The 17,373-nt window shown below is 39.5% G+C and overlaps 1 protein-coding gene across 1 annotated transcript in view; it reads right to left on the bottom strand.

The window, feature by feature from the left end:
* Positions 1–17,373, bottom strand: part of RTN1 (reticulon 1) — a 154,309-nt gene that overhangs the window by 53,633 nt on the left and 83,303 nt on the right. Inside the window, exon 2 of the mRNA XM_070931626.1 lies at positions 1,094–1,783. Coding sequence (XP_070787727.1) covers positions 1,094–1,783 — 690 coding nt within the window. The remainder of the gene's footprint in view (positions 1–1,093; positions 1,784–17,373) is intronic.

Here is a 17,373-nt window from a genome sequence, read left to right as displayed (position 1 = left end):
TACTGTATGTGACACATAACGAAGCTTAAAACATTTCTCTCTCTTTTTTTTTTTTTTTTTTTTTGAGTATAGGCTTTGCTGCTTAGTATCACATTCCATATAAGTTAATATTTTATATTCCATGAAATAAATGTATCAACTTTGTGGGCAGTTGGCAATTACTTCCCCTCTCTTGCTTGCTAACTTTTGAAGGAAAAAATTGTCCATGGATCTAAATGGCCAAAGGAAACAAAACAATTCCACAACCTATCCTTAGATGTGCTTGGGATCTTCCCTTGAGACAGATTTTGGTTTTAATTTCACTTTCCCTTTAATGATTTCTGGAGTTGCAGCATCTTTTCAAACTAGTGGAGAAAAAAATATCCACTGCTGTTTAATAAGCCAGAGTTAAAGATGGCCAGCTGGGGAATTTTGGAAATTAAAGTCCACAAGTCTTAAAGTTGCCAAGGTTGAACACCCTGGCATAGAGCTTTTCTACATAACAATGTCCTTAAATTCAGAGGAAAGGATTTAGATACTAAAAGCACTGCCAGTACCACTGATTTTTATTGTACCATGGCAATAAAACTACCCATTTTAGTGACCATCACAGAATATAATATTGGGTACTGTAATGGAAGGAAATAATTGTGGGTTTCCAGTCATCCTTTCCCCTACCCACACCCAGGGCATCTGCAGGAGGAACAAAATGTTGAGTGTTGCTGTGGATTGAGGTTTCTCTATATCATAGAGCAATGTATAATTTATGAATTATTTGGGTAACCCCCAAATGTATGTCTTCAATACCCAGAATTCTCCAACCATCATGGCCATCACTAAGAATTTAGGAGTTCCAATTCCATCCACCTGTAAAGTACACTTATTAGAAAATTTAATTGCAGATATTAGTGTATGCTATTTGCTGAGAACTCCACATGGCATCAGGAAGGGCATCCAGCCAGTAAATGCTCAGTTCCATCCAGTCACCCTGACTCTACCCTGAATTAAGGGTTATAAGAAGGGAGGGGTGTTTTTTTTAGTGTATGTTATCTGCAAATCTTCCTCATCCCCTAAATTATTTTTTATTGTACCCTGGTATGTAATCATTTTTTACCTGTTCCTGAAGAAGGTGGCGTAATTGAGCCTGGGCTGTCATCTTCTGGCTCAGAGACTGTCACTGTAGGAACTATTTCATGACTTGGTTTGAGACCAGCTTCTTGTTTTTCAGGCGTTTTCTCCTTTGATACAGGCACCTCCATAGTTTCTATTTCCGTCAGTGTAATCTTGACTTGTGATGTTTCTGAGGGGCTATACTGGTGGTCCAGTAGAAAAGATGAGCCCTCTTTAGACTCATGTTTTTCATCAAATGGTATCCCTTTTGCTCCAATCTTGTCCTCCACTCCTTGATTAATCAAGCTGAGAGGACTCAGGTCTTCCTTGACTGTATCACAGCTCTCTTGGTATTTAATCTCTTCTGATCTACTGATGTCCATGTACTTGTAGGATTCAGATTTCATCTGTTCCGCTGGATCAGCTAAAATCTTGTTGACATCAGTGGATTCTGCTGGGGTCATCTCTATTCCTGAATCAGAGCTAAACAGCCCACCTTGGGCATGAATTCCCTCCGTGCTCTCTGAAGAGGTAACATGATTGTCCTCCCTGGAAAGATTTCCGGTGAAATAAGAGGAATCTTGAGGTGCTGTATAGAGTTCATCAGAAAACAGAGAGGTGTAAAGGGAGCCATTGCTTTTGTCTGATGTCTTGGAACTACCATAATCATAGAAGTGAGAGGAAGTCATTCCTCCTAAAAAAAGATAAAGAAATACAATTTAATCCAAAGGAAAATTCTATTATATGAAAAAATTCCATATCATCACATGGCAGTAGCTGGGTGAAACACTTTGTCTACAGGCATTTTGTGTGAGAATTTGGTGTCGTCACAAAGCTATATTAGTGAATGAGTGTGAATCTACACATATACAATCTTCAGCCAGTTTATCTAAGGCACTTCCAGACAAACAGCTTTTCTGCTATTCAACATCTCTAGTTTTATTTTAAAACACATCTGAAACTGATCCAGGGTATTCTGACCATTTTGATCATCAGGATGCAGGGATCATGGGTTCATGGGCAAGTTTGCAAATCTAATGCCTGAAAGTAACTCAAAACTTTGCAATCAGATCAGTAACATCTGCCTGCTCAGTGTCATAGGGCAAAAGAAAAGACAAGAAGAAAATAAAATAAATTTCTAGCATTTATTTCGACTCATTTATTAAAAACTTTCAAGCCTGCTGCTATAGCAAGATTCCAGGGGGCAACAGAAAATCCTTGCCCAGAGAAAAATAAGGGATAAGAATAAATGTAAAATATTTGCAACAGTCATTATATTATTTGATCATTAAAGGGCTCATCTTATTCCCAGACTAGGAGAGATCCAATTTTCCTTCAGAGTGAAACTCTTTTCTGAAGAAGTTACTTAACTGGCCTTGTTGCACTCTACCATCTACTTCTGCACCCTCTTTTGAAACTTCTTTGGAACTGATGGAAACTTCCAGTCCCTGATCAGAATAATCTTTGCTTGCTTGTTTGGGTTTCCGTGGGTGTTGCATGCAAATCATGGGAGAAAAGGAATAAAAAAGAGCACTAATACTAATCAGCTACTAATAATTACAATAATCAATCCCTAAAACAGATTGAATGCATTACATTGAGAGTAATGTTTGCAAGACGTTATCCCAGTAACTCTCATAAAGCTAAAGGTGAAATCTTCATTCATTGCAACATGGTAGTTTATATGAGTATAAACTCTTTCCTCCTATGTTCCATAGAATTTTAAGTCTTGCAGATAGTGTTTAACAAAATATGGATTCCCTCCTGGATGCAGCATCACTTGCATGAGAAAAAGCTTTGCAAAACATTTGGTAACTAGTTCAATACAGTGATGGGTTGAAGATAAAAAATAAAACAGAAAGAAAGATTACTGTATGCAAAGCAAGGCCCACAGTAACAAAGTTCTGATTATTTGAAGTTGGAAACAAACAGCAAGACATAATCTTCCCAAGAGACTTTTGACTATTTAAGAAAAAGCGTGCTGGGTAGGAGAGGGGAACACACTAGCCTATTTCAACAAGAATGCAAATATTTAAAGCTTCTGGGCTGCAAAATGTTCTGCATCCCTTTGGGGAAATAACAGTACAGCAGTTAGATTGGTACTTTATGCTATCTTGAATCAGCAGGAGTCTGTAATTCCCAGGAATAAACTTCATATAGATCTGAGAGAAAATTCAAACGTGGTGCCTTTGCTCTCTGAATGAAATTCATGAGCCTATTCCAAAACAATTAAAAAGAAATGTCACCAATGATTCTAGAGGATTTCATTTTGTGAAATGATTCTTCTGAAGAATCATTTGAAGCTGCTCACTGGTGAAAGAGGACAATATTATCTGTCAATATCAGTGGTGAAATTCAAAAGTTTTCACTACCGGTTCTGTGGGCGTGACTTGGTGGGGCGTGACTTGGTGGTCATGTGAATGGTTGGCGTGACTTGGTGGTCATGTGAATGGGCGTGGCTTGTGCCCAGGAAAACCAACTTTACACAAAAATAACATAAAAGCTACACAACTGACTCACACACAATGCAAAAGCAGCTGGACTTCACATAAAATGGCCCCTGAAACAAGCAGGAACCTCACAGAGTCACAGAGAGCTCAAAAACAAACTATCACACTTTACACAAAAATACCAGTTCAGGTAATAGGTAGTAAAAAAATGATTTAAAAAGTAAAAGAAAAGTTCTGACCATCACGCAGCACAGCTGATTGTCACAGCTGATTGTTGGAACCTTTTTTTTTTTTTTTTTACTTTTTGAAGCATTTTTTACTACCTATTCGCCGGAACTGGTAGTAAAAAAATGCTTTAAAAAAGTAAAAAAAAAAAAAAAGTTCAGACTATCAGCTGTGCCGCGTGATCATGGGAACTTTTTTTTTTACTTTTTAAAGCATTTTTTTACTACTAGTTCAAGCGAACCAGTAGCATTTTCACTACCGGTTCAGGCGAACCACCCCAAACTGGTAGCATTTCACCCCTGGTCAATATTATCTAATGAAGTATGGCTCCATCACTATTCATACCTTCTTAAAGAAGCATGTTGCTTCCCCATGACCTCTATCATTTATCTATTTATTAGATTTATATTATTTATAAGTGTAAGCAAATAATTATACAGTATCCTTAATTTCACATGCTAACAAAAAGGATCATCCAATGCAGATTAGAGACCTACTTTGAAAAGGGAGGTGCCACATGTCTAAGCTGGCTTTTGAAGAGGCCAAGGAATAAGAGACATTATTGAGATAATTGAGAAAGCCAAAGAATATAAAAAAGAACTCATTATGTGCTTCTCTGTTAACAGAAAAGTCTTTGATTGTGTTGATCTTTTTCTGTGGAGTTCATCTGACCAGGACCATCTGACCAGGACCTATGAAAAACTCGAAGTCCAAAGAGCTTCCATCTTATGTGACCTTGCATTCCTACGCAACTGCCGAGATCAAAATTTAATCCCCACAGGCTTCCAACTGAAATTCCACTTCAACTCTGCAACCACCAAACGCATTCTGAAAAGAACAGAACTAGCCCTAATCAGAAATGAACTCCACAGAAAAAGATTCCTCCTAGACCGAATCAACAAAGATCTCCTCACACTTCACCTCAAACTCAGCAACAAGATCCACCCCGCACTTTGGGACAAATCCAAACAACTTGCCGTCTGGAGAGCCGAAACACAGACCACCCTCAAGACAGACACACACACCAACAAACTCCGAAGACTACAAGAACGCCAGAAACAATCCCCTCCACCCTCACAGCCACACATGAAACAAACAGTGCATAACATCTCAGATAGGATCCTCACCAAAGCCGAAACCAATGTCCTTTCCAAAGGATTCAACTTTGCAGTCGCTCCCAAAAGCATCCCCACTGAAACCATTATATGCGGAGTTGAAACCAGCCTGACCAAAATCAACCCTGACGATGCAAACAGAATCAGACTCGAAATCACCAATATCCTCTGCACCAGCAAGCCACCCAAAAGTAACTTACCCAAAGAGGAACAGACAGCACTACTTAACCTGAAAGAAGACACCAGCATAATAATCCTACCAGCAGACAAGGGCAATGCCACGGTGGTTATGAACACATCTGACTACCAAACCAAATTAACCAACCTACTCCAAGACTCCATATACAAACCCCTAAACACAGACCCCACCACCTACCTGGAAAAAACCACCAGATCCAAAATAAAAGCCTCCCCCATCAGCGAAGAGATTCAGCAAAGAATCATACCCAGAGAGAAATCATCCAGATGCCCTAAGCTTTATGGTCTCCCCAAGATACACAAAGAAGGAACCCCACTTAGACCCATAGTCAGCTCCATAGGCTCACCTCTACAAAACCTAGCCAAATTTCTCACCAAACAACTGCAGCCCTATGCAGAATCCATCACCTCATACGTAAAAAACTCATTCCAGTTCATAGACATCATAAAGCAACAAAACTTACAGCCCAGTGACCTACTCGTGAGCTTTGATGTCATATCCCTCTTCACCCAAGTACCAATCAAAGAAGCCTTGACAGTTATCCAAAACAAATATAACCCCCCCAAGCACATCTTAGATCTGACCAACCACTGCCTATCCAACACATACTTCATCTATAATGGACAGAAATACAAACAAACAGAAGGAGCACCCATGGGATCACCCCTCTCACCTGTCATTGCCAACCTCTATATGGAATACTTTGAAACCCAAGCTCTAGAAAAATCCGATCACAAACCCAAACTCTGGCTCAGATATGTGGACGACACCTTCATAATCTGGCCACATGGGAAAGAAAAACTGGACAACTTCCTCACACACCTCAACAGCCTACACCCCAAAATACAGTTCACCATGGAAACAGAAGTGAACAACCAACTTCCCTTCCTGGATGTCTTAGTCTACAGAAAATCCAATGGCTCCCTAGGACACACTATATACCAGAAGAAAACACACACAAACCGCTATCTGCATGCACTCTCACACCACCACCCTGCCCAGATCAACTCTGTAGCCAAGACACTCATTTCCAGAACAAAACGCTTAGCTGACGAACAACACCTAAAAACCGAACTACACACCCTCACTAACGTACTCACATCCAATGGATTCCAAAGAAATAAGATCACCAACCTAATCCAAAAAGAAACCCCCACTAAAATCCAAGACAGAGAACAAGAAAACGGCAAGGCCCTCCTCCCATACATAAAAGGCACCACAGACAGAATAAGCAAAATCCTCCACAAACATAACATCAAGACAGCATTCTGCACAAACCGAAAAATATCCACCATCCTAAGGAACCCCAAAGACAAAATTGAGTTAGAAAATCAAGGAGTATATGAAATCCCATGCACCGCCTGCCCCACCACATACATCGGACAAACCAACAGACGAATAAGTGCACGCATAGAAGAACACAAGAACTCAGTCAGAAAAGAGGAACCAACTTCTTCCCTGGTCCAACACCTTAAAACCACAGGACATGATATTGACTTTAAAAAGACCAGAACTATCGCCAAAACTGAACACTTTAACAACAGAATAATCAGAGAAGCCATTGAGATAGAAAAACGCCCACACAGCATGAACAAACGAGACGATACCTCCCGCCTACCAGCCATTTGGAAACCCGCCCTTATTGACAAACGAGTCCCTAACACGACGAATGACACCAGACCCACACTCACGAGAGCCACACAGGATGTCACCACCACACATCCACGCAGAAAGCAGACTCAAACCCACACTGATAATGAGCCACGACCAAGGACCAGAAGCCAGACCGCAGCTGCATCATTAGCCACTTTAAACCCCTCCAATCCATACATGAAGCAGACTGACACCCACCATGAAGAGCTCGCACGGCCACAAACACGAAGCCAAACAACAACAACGCAGCTCACCAGCTCAAATCCCCCTGCAACTCAGACTAAGCTGAGCACAACCAAGCCCCCACCCAAACAGAACACAACCCCAGCCAATCAGAGCACAGCCAAGCCCCTAACCAATCAGAACACACCTCCACCCAATCAGAACACAGCCAAGTTCCCACCCAATCAGCTCACACCTCCACTAGCAGTTAAAAGGAAGAGACAGCTGCGATCTCACATTGCTCCTGGAAGCACGAAGCCGAGAACACCAGCCTGAAGATGACGAATGAGACTTCGTCGAAACGTCGCCAAGACATTTCCAATTTTACGTGGGAGAAGACCCGAATAACCAAAGACCTACATACAAACACCCGCGAAAACCTGAGAAAACAATATATATATATATATATATATATATATATATATATATATATATATATATATATATATAGGTCTTTGGTTATTCGGGTCTTCTCCCACGTAAAATTGGAAGTGTCTTGGCGACGTTTCGACGAAGTCTCATTCGTCATCTTCAGGCTGGTGTTCTCGGCTTCGTGCTTCCAGGAGCAATGTGAGATCGCAGCTGTCTCTTCCTTTTAACTGCTAGTGGGGGTGTGAGCTGATTGGGTGGGAACTTGGCTGTGTTCTGATTGGGTGGAGGTGTGTTCTGATTGGTTAGGGGCTTGGCTGTGCTCTGATTGGATGGGGGGTTGGTTGTGCTCTGATTGGCTGTGGGTGTGTTCTGTTTGGGTGGGGGCTTGGTTGTGCTCAGCTTAGTCTGAGTTGCAGGGGGATTTGAGCTGGTGAGCTGCGTTGTTGTTTTGCTTCGTGTTTGTGGCCGTGCGAGCTCTTCGTGGTGGGTGTCAGTCTGCTTCATGTATGGATTGGAGGGGTTTAAAGTGGCTAATGATGCAGCTGCGGTCTGGCTTCTGGTCCTGGGTCGTGGCTCATTATCAGTGTGGGTTTGAGTCTGCTTTCTGCGTGGATGTGTGGTGGTGACATCCTGTGTGGCTCTCGTGAGTGTGGGTGACCCCTGAAGATGACGAATGAGACTTCGTCGAAACGTCACCAAGACACTTCCAATTTTACGTGGGAGAAGACCCGAATAACCAAAGACCTACATACAGACACCCGCGAAAACCTCAGAAAACATATATATATATATATATATATATATGCTTTCTGAGGTTTTCGCGGGTGTCTGTATGTAGGTCTTTGGTTATTCGGGTTTTCTCCCACGTAAAATTGGAAGTGTCTTGGCGACGTTTCAACGAAGTCTCATTCGTCATCTTCAGGCTGGTGTTTTCGGCTTCGTGCCAATCAATCGGCTTCATGCCAGCCAATCAGAGCACAGCCAACCCCCCATCCAATCAGAGCACAGCCAAGCCCCCAACCAATCAGAACACACCTCCACCCAATCAGAACACAGCCAAACTCGCACCCAATCAGTTCACATTCCCACTGGCAGTTAAAAGGAAGAAACAGCTGCACATTGCTCCTAGAAGCCTGAAGCTGAAAACACCAGCCTGAAGATGACGAATGAGACTTCGTCGAAACATTGCCAAGACACTTCCAATTTTACGCGGGAGAAAACCCGAATAACCAAAGACCTACATATATATATATAAACACATATATTATATATATTATATTATACATATAATATAGTATAATATAATATATATATCATATATGATAATATATGATATATATTATATATAATAATAATATAATATGATATAATGATATTATATAAAGATATAAGTATATCATAACAAATGAGTATATATTATATTGAGTCCCTGTCCTAATGTCCCCTTTTATATGTATCCATTTCATATATTCATAATCATGTTATATATATACTTATATCTGTTATCTAATACATGCTTGACAAAATAAATAAATAAATAAAATATTGAGGGAACTTGAATTGGAAGAAGATGAGCATGGTTTCAAAACTGGAGAAGGAAGTATCAACAATTTATTCTATGCTGATGACACCACAAAAATATCTGAAAAGGCAAACACTATGCAAGCTCTAGTAATTATTATTTTATTTTTATTTATTTGTATCTTGCCTTTCTTATTTTTACAAATAACTCAATATGGCAAACATATCCAGCCCATCTTCCTCCTCCTATTTTCCTCACAACAACCACTGTGTGAGGTGAGTTGGGGTGAGAGATACTGACTGGCCCAAGGTCAACCAGCAGGCTTTCATGGTTAAGACAGGACTCACAATCTTCCAGCTTGGTGCCTTAACCACTAGACCACGCTGGCTCTCAAATCAAGAGCCTAGTGAAAAAATGGGACTAAGATTAAAAATAAAGATTGCTAAAATAATAAGAGGTATAGTAACTAGCTTTAGAACTGACAACTGAAGGTGTTGAAGAGGTGGATAGCTTCCGCCTTTTTTCTGACCACTATCAAAAGTACAAAAGAAGCAGGAATCTTATAATATGACACAGACAAGCACTCAGTAGAGAAGCAATGAAGGTCTTGGAAAAGATATTTAGATAGAGAGATGTGCCTATATATCTACAAAGATCAGAATTGTGCAGGCAATGTTTTTTTTCTGTGACACAAAAAGTTGGAATTTGAGGAAGCAGACTAGAAAGAGTACTGACACTTCTGAATTTTGATGTTAGAGAAGGCTCCTGAGAATACTGTTAGAGAGAGGGAGATTAAAATATAATTATATTTATAATTGTTGTGAAGAATACGGTATTAAAAGCCCCTTTTTTGTATTTTTTTTCTTTCTGGTTTTCTTAAACTTTTTTCTTTTCTTCCACTTTTGGTCTTCTTTCTTTTTTTCCCTCCTTACTTTGGATTAGTTTGGATTAGTTTTTAATTTTTTTTTAAAAGTCTGAATAAAAATCATATTAAAAAAGAGAGAGAAATCTTTTGAGAATACAATGAAATGTCAAAACATCCACAAATAAGTATATAATCAAACAAATCAACCCAGAGCTCTCAATCAAAGGCACAAAGGAACAGACTGAAATTATTACACTTTGAACACATTACACATTAAGACTCAGCTCTCTGGAGATGTTTATAGTGCTGGGAAAGGTGGAAGGAAAGAGATGAAGAGGATGACCAACAGAAAGGTAAATGGATTCAATTACAATAGCAATGGGTACTTTCCTAATGGAAGATCTGAAAAACCAAGTTAAAGACAGATCCTCCTAGAGAAAATCTATGTGGTCATTCACAATCAGCTCTGAGTTGATAGTAATCAATCAGTCAATCAGTTGTACAAAGCATTTTCTTCTCTAGTATTATTCCCATGACGTTACTTAGTCTGATCAGCCTAAAATCACTCAGTGAAATTCCATGGCTGAAGATACTTGAACATTAGTCTCTTTGGCAGTTTTATATCTTATTCTCTTTAATCACTACAATGCATTGGCATAGCTGCTCCAAGTCAGGCTTTCACTGACAATACCCAAACTATAATATCTTAGTCCTCTTCCTGTTGACTCTGTCCAGTTGGTCTTTCTTTGCAGCTTCTGCCAGTCTGCCAATCTGCCTTCCATTTCCTCACATCCTTATTCCAACCTCATTTTCCACTAACTTTGTTAGGTTCAGCTTGCAGCGTACTCCTAACTTGTTGGTCAGGCAATATCTGTTTCTTTAAGAAACAACTGAGCCACGTAATCAGGGTTTGCTGAACCCTGTAATTAGGCTACAGTGCATAAATAAGCAGCACAGAGAAGCGTTCGTTCTTCCTGGTTCTTCCTGCTTCTTCCGGATTGATACCTGATTGTATCCTGTTGCTTACTGAGTCTACTATATGGTACTGTATACCAAGAGTTACTAAAGTCTGTTTGCTTTGGTAAGGGAAGATACTTACTGGACTGATATTACTGTTTATGACCTTGGACTGTTTTACTTACACCGAGACTGTTTGTTATCTATAAAGTATTTTTCTCACATGAGCTGGACGTTTATCTCCTTCCCTGTGTGTTTCTGCTCTGCTCGTTGCACAAGCAACAAATACTTTTTACACACACCCTAACATTGGTTATGGGCCCAGAACGTTCCAGGGCTCTTTAATTTGTTTTTGTGGAAGTGAGAAGTGCAGGCAGTGGGTGTAGTAGTCAAGATGATGGCTTTTGAGCAAGGTACAAGTTATTCTACCATAACCCGGTTGGATGGTACAAACTATGTTACCTGGTCCACAAAATGCTGTCTACTTTTGCGAACAGAAGGACTGTGGGACATGGTTAATAATCCACCGGACATAACTGCATTGAATGCTGATGACGAAGAAGATGCTGAAAAGATAGCGAAGTTTCACAGGGACAACGAGCGTGCTTTATGCATCATTGGCCTGACACTGGGAGACCAGCAACTTGTCCATTTCCGGGGCGAAGAGTCTGCTGCGAGGTGTTGGACAAAGCTAAAGAAGCTCTACGTTCGTGACTCTGTGGGTGTCCATATCTACTTGACACGGAAATTATTTCGCTTACATCTTCAGAAAGGAGGAGACATGATGGCTCACCTGGACTCCATGACAGGGCTTTTCCAGGAGCTACATGAGAAAGACCTTATGTTTACTGAACTGCAGCAAGTTTATATTATTCTTTCATCGTTGGATGACAGTTATGACTCTTTTGTTTCATCATTAGAAGTATTGTCTAGAGATGAACTAACATTGGCCAGTATAACTGGTAGGTTACTGGATGAGGCCAAACGTAGGCAAGAACGAGACCAGTTAAGGATGCAACAGCAACCAAAAGTGGAAGCTGTATATGAGAATGTTAATATTGTTAAACGCTGTTATGCATGTGGGGCTAAGGGGCACATTGCAAAATATTGTAAAAATAAGAAAGTATCTGCTAGAAACTCTGCTAAACCCAGGAAAGGGTGTAATTTAGCAACCAGTTCATCTAATAATATAAGAGATGATTGGTGGGTGATTGATAGTGGTGCCTCTCAATCAATAACAAAAAACAGAAAACTGTTTCTAAACATGAAGAAAAGTACTAAAAAGGTCAAATTAGCTAATGGCTGGAATGTGACTGTAGCTGGGGAGGGACTTGTTCAATGTTCTATTAGTAAGCACCCTTTACCCATGCTTTATATCCCTAGTTTGAAATATAACCTTTTATCTGTAAAGTCATTACTACATTCTGGATTTACAGTAACTTTTAAAAACAACAAATGTTTGCTGGAATGTGAAGGCACTGTAGTTACTGCAGAATTAGAAAACGACTTATTTGTCATTAGGGATAAGTCATTACTGTTAGTTCAGTCAAAAGCTAAATTTGGAAATGTAAAGCCGCATGATGAATGCGTACATTTACTACATAGAAGGCTTGGTCATCTGAATTTCAGGTTGTTGAATTTGACTGTTAAGCAGTCTAAAGGCATCAAATTAAGGGCTTGCAGCAAATACCTGAACTGTAATATTTGTAACCAGCATAAAAGTAAAGTTACACCTGCAAACCGCTGCAATGGGTTTAAAACAACTAAACCTTTGGAGGTAGTCTTTTTAGACTTAATAGGGCCAAAGAAACCCAGTTTAGGGGGAGCATGCTATATTTTAAGTATAGTTGATCACTTTACCAGATATGGTTTTTGCTACCTTATGAAGTCCAAAAGTGATACGTTCCAATGTATCACAAATTGGCTTCGTTTTGTTGAAAGAAAGCAGAGGTTTAAGGTGAAATGCATTGCTACTGACAATGGAACTGAGTTTACTAACCATCAGTTGGCTAAGTTTTTGAAGGATGCTGGGATACAGCATAAACGTTCTGCCCCTTTTCGGCCAGAACATAATGCATATATTGAACGAAGAGGCCAGACCCTACAAGCTATGACTAGGACTATGCTGGCTGATGCTTGTTTACCTGATAAATTATGGGGAGAAGCAATACTATGTGCCAATCATATTTTAAATAATGTGGTGCACTCCTCTACAGGAAAAATTCCTTTTACTTTATGGCACAGGAGGAAGCCGGATTTAAGTTATATTCATACTTTTGGTGCACCAGCCTGGGTGCATATACCTGTTAGTCAGAGAAGGAAGGACCAACAGAGAGCAAAGAAAATGATTTTTGTTGGCTATGAGGCTAACCATAGGTCCTATAGGTTCTGGGAAAAAGGAACAACAAAAGTTTTGTGTAGCGCTAGTGCTAAATTCCTAGAACATGAAGGCTGGGACAGGTTAGAAAAAGCAGACTATGGTTTTACAGATATAGATGTTAAGATAGACCATATTCCTGATGATAGTTCATCTGAGATGGATGATAAACCATCTATTAAGGTTGAAGAACAGGAACAGGAATTAGGGTTAGGGGAGGATGAACCCAATATACCTGATGTTAGTCCTGTTATGCCTAGACGATCTTCCAGGGACCGGCATCCACCAGATCGCTATAAAGCCACAGTGGTTTGCCAAGTAGATATCGAACCATCCAGTTATCATGATATAAAATTATATCCAGAAAAGGAGCAAAAAGCCTGGCAAGAGGCAATGGATAGAGAAATTGATTCTTTGAAGAGGCTTGGTGTCTATGAAGTTGTAAGAATACCACCAAATGAGAAACTTATAGGCTGTAGGTGGGTCTATAAGGTAAAGAAAAGTGTAGATGGGGTAGTAACCCATAAAGCTCGGCTTGTTGCACAAGGGTTCTCACAGACAGATAGAGACTATGATGAGATTTTTGCTCCAAGTTTACGAGCGAGCACTTTGAGAACGATGCTAGTTTGGGCAGCTAGAAATAAATGCTCTATTGCTCATTTAGATGTCGAGACAGCTTACTTGAACGCTCCGTTGAGGCATACAATATATATGAAGAAACCTCCTGGTTATGATACACAGGATAGAACTGAGTGTTGGAGGCTACAGAAAAGCCTATATGGTTTAAGGCAATCAGGTTACGAGTGGAACCAATGTATAGTGCAGGAATTGCATAACTTTGGGTTCTATGAGGGCGTAGCAGATAAATGTCTGTTTAAAAAAGAACAGGATGGATGTGTTTCATTCTTGTTACTCTTTACAGACGACATTGCCATAATTACCAGAACTGACGCTGAGGCCAGAGAGATTATCGGTCAGTTGCAAACAAAATTTAAACTTAGAAATCTAGGACATATACGGCATTATCTAGGGCTGGATATTCTGAAAACATCTAGAGGATTTAAAATATCACAATCTAATAAGATCTGCAAATTGTTGAAAAAATATGGGATGGAATTATGTAAACCTGCCAAGACTCCTATGGCACAGGAATTCCAACAGGATAGTTTGCAGAGTCCACAGTTCAGTAAAGAACTGTATCAATCATTAATAGGCAGTTTGTCGTATTTGAGCAACTGGACACGGCCTGATATAGCTTTTAGTGTTAATCAACTAGCACAATATAGTTCAGAGCCTACTGATAGGCATTGGCAGGCTGCTAAACGTGTTCTTAGGTATCTTAAAAGAACATTGCATTTTGCTATGTATTTAGAACCAAATGCCAATATGGTGTTAAAGGCATATGCTGATGCCAGTTTTGCCAGAAAATCTACGTCTGGAATAGCAATCATGTTGGATAACTGCCTGATTGGATGGAAATCAATTCGCCAGAAACATATCAGTTTGTCTACCATGGAAGCGGAGTTTTCTTGTCTATCACTTACATGTACTGAACTGATTTATTATAAACAGTTGATGGAAGATATTGGATTCAAAATGGACTATCCTATTACGGTTTATGAGGATAACCAGGCAGCCATTAAAATGGCAACAAATCTTGCTGTAAAGACAAGGACTAAATACACTGATATACGTTATCTGAATGTTCGGCAATGTGTTAAGGATAACATGATTACATTGGAATATTGCGCATCAGAGGACAATATTGCCGATAACTTTACCAAAGCGCAAGGTGCCATTAAACACACCAATTGTTGTGAAAGATTTGGATTGAGAATCTGAAATGTAACTGATACCACTGTACAATGTATGATTTGGATGTGTATTTTTGTTTCTGTATCTATTGTGTATATTGTCCTGCCCAATGGGGAGAATGTTAGGTTCAGCTTGCAGCGTACTCCTAACTTGTTGGTCAGGCAATATCTGTTTCTTTAAGAAACAACTGAGCCACGTAATCAGGGTTTGCTGAACCCTGTAATTAGGCTACAGTGCATAAATAAGCAGCACAGAGAAGCGTTCGTTCTTCCTGGTTCTTCCTGCTTCTTCCGGATTGATACCTGATTGTATCCTGTTGCTTACTGAGTCTACTATATGGTACTGTATACCAAGAGTTACTAAAGTCTGTTTGCTTTGGTAAGGGAAGATACTTACTGGACTGATATTACTGTTTATGACCTTGGACTGTTTTACTTACACCGAGACTGTTTGTTATCTATAAAGTATTTTTCTCACATGAGCTGTTTCTGCTCTGCTCGTTGCACAAGCAACAAATACTTTTTACACACACCCTAACAAACTTTTTAGGCCAAATTGATTGACCCAAATATTCTTTATTTCCTGCCCTAATTTTTCATTCAGGTTTCTTTCCTCTTGACAGTTTAAGACTAAACATCCACAATCCTTCAGTTCCTCTTCCTGTTTGTTCTGTTTCACCTATTGTTTCTGTCCTGTCTCCTGTATTATTTTTTCATTTGTTTTTGTGCTTTTCTAGTACTTCCACAATAACTACATGCATAAATGTTAGAACAGGAATAAAAGAAAGAAATAGCAGAAAGCCACAGCAAAGTTCCCCACCATATATCTGACATCAGTACAATCGAGCGGGTTCAGAAGTATTTCATGAGAAAAGTTTTGCACTCTTCTGTACACAATAGAATTCCATATGCTACTAGGCTCAAAATTCTCAGTTTGGATAACTTAGAACTGCGTCGCTTGCGGTCAGACCTAGGTATTGCATACAAAATTATATGTAGTAATGCTTTACCTGTAAATGGCTTTTTCTGTTTTAAACACAATAATACGCGCATGAACAACCGCTTTAAACTCAATGTAAATCGTTTTAAACTTGACTGTAAGAAATATGATTTCTGTAATAGAATTGTCAAAGTCTGGAATGCTCTACCTGATCCAGTTGTCTCAGCTACAAATTTTCACAGTTTCAGTCACAAATTGACTTCTGTGGATCTTACTTTATACTTAAGTGGTCAGTAGAGGTGGCGTGCATAAGTACACTAATGTGCCTATTGTCCCTGTCATTGTATTTTTTTCTTTTATTCTTATTCTTGTTTTTGTTTGACAAATTTTAATAAATAAATAAAATAAATATGATTTAAGATCATACTGCTCTGAATTTCATTTGTTCTTGTCTAGGAAAAGAATATGACAAAATCTGATAATCCTCATCTTTATCAAAATTATTAATAAAAATATTAAGTACTATAGGATAGGATCAAACTTTGTATCATCAACCTCATACCTCATTCCAATTTGATGAAAAATTACTAATGAGTTCTCTTTAAATTTTATTTACTTATCACATTGTACAGCTGCCTATCTCACATAGTGATATAGCTAAATAAGATTTCTGAGCTAGCTATATATCTACTCTTGTTATTGTTATTGTTGTTATTTTGACTTGGATACTACCCAACTCCAAATGACTTTAAGCAGCTCAACGAATAAAAACAAACAATATACAATCAAAATAAAAACAGTGAATAAGATGGTGAATCCATCCAAGGGTAATATGCATGCATCTTATAAGGGGATTCAATCATTCTACCCTAAAACCTGGAAGAAGAACTAGGTTTTTAAGGCCCTCTGAATCACCATCAGGATGGAAGCCACTTGGATCTCAGGAGGAACCTCATTTCAGTGGACAAGGACCTCAACAGAGAAGACATATTTCTGATAGATCCTGATAGATGGCCAGGTTGACACCATAGGAGAAAGGCATTCCCTCGGGCAATATATCATGTAGGGGTTTATAAGTCACCACCAATACCTTGAATCTCACCCAAAACCAAACTGGCAACCAGTGTAGCTCATGAAACAGGTACTTCATAGGCATACCAAAGGCATGCTCCTCACTGCCTGTTTTGCTGCACTTTGGACCCAGTTGAAGTTTCCAGGTGGTCTTCAAGTCTTATATTCATTGCAGTAGTCAAGTCATGAGGCTACTAGGCATCAGTGGTGGGTTCCTCCCGATTCCGGCGAGCCGGTAGTGGTGACGATATGACGATATGATAGACCAGTAGATAGACCTCTGCTAAATCCTAAATAATTGTCACATGACCATCAAGCCACGCCCACAAAATAAGCCACGCCCACAGAACCAGTAGTAAAAAAATATAGAATCCACCCCTGCTGGGCATGAATGAGTTTCTGAAAGGTCTGCCAATCTAGAAAAGGGATAAACTTAACTATCATGCTCTTGTCCACATTTAACTAGTTTGAAAGGCAGTTATGAAGCATTTTGTGAAATGCT

This window comes from Pituophis catenifer, unplaced genomic scaffold (genome assembly GCF_029215685.1).
Source record: "Pituophis catenifer annectens isolate HBS135680 unplaced genomic scaffold, rPitCat1.0.hap2 SCAF_1, whole genome shotgun sequence".
Classification (NCBI taxonomy): Eukaryota; Metazoa; Chordata; class Lepidosauria; order Squamata; family Colubridae; genus Pituophis; species Pituophis catenifer.
Note: the sequence above shows the minus strand (reverse complement) of the source record. Positions and strands in the feature narration are given on the sequence as shown.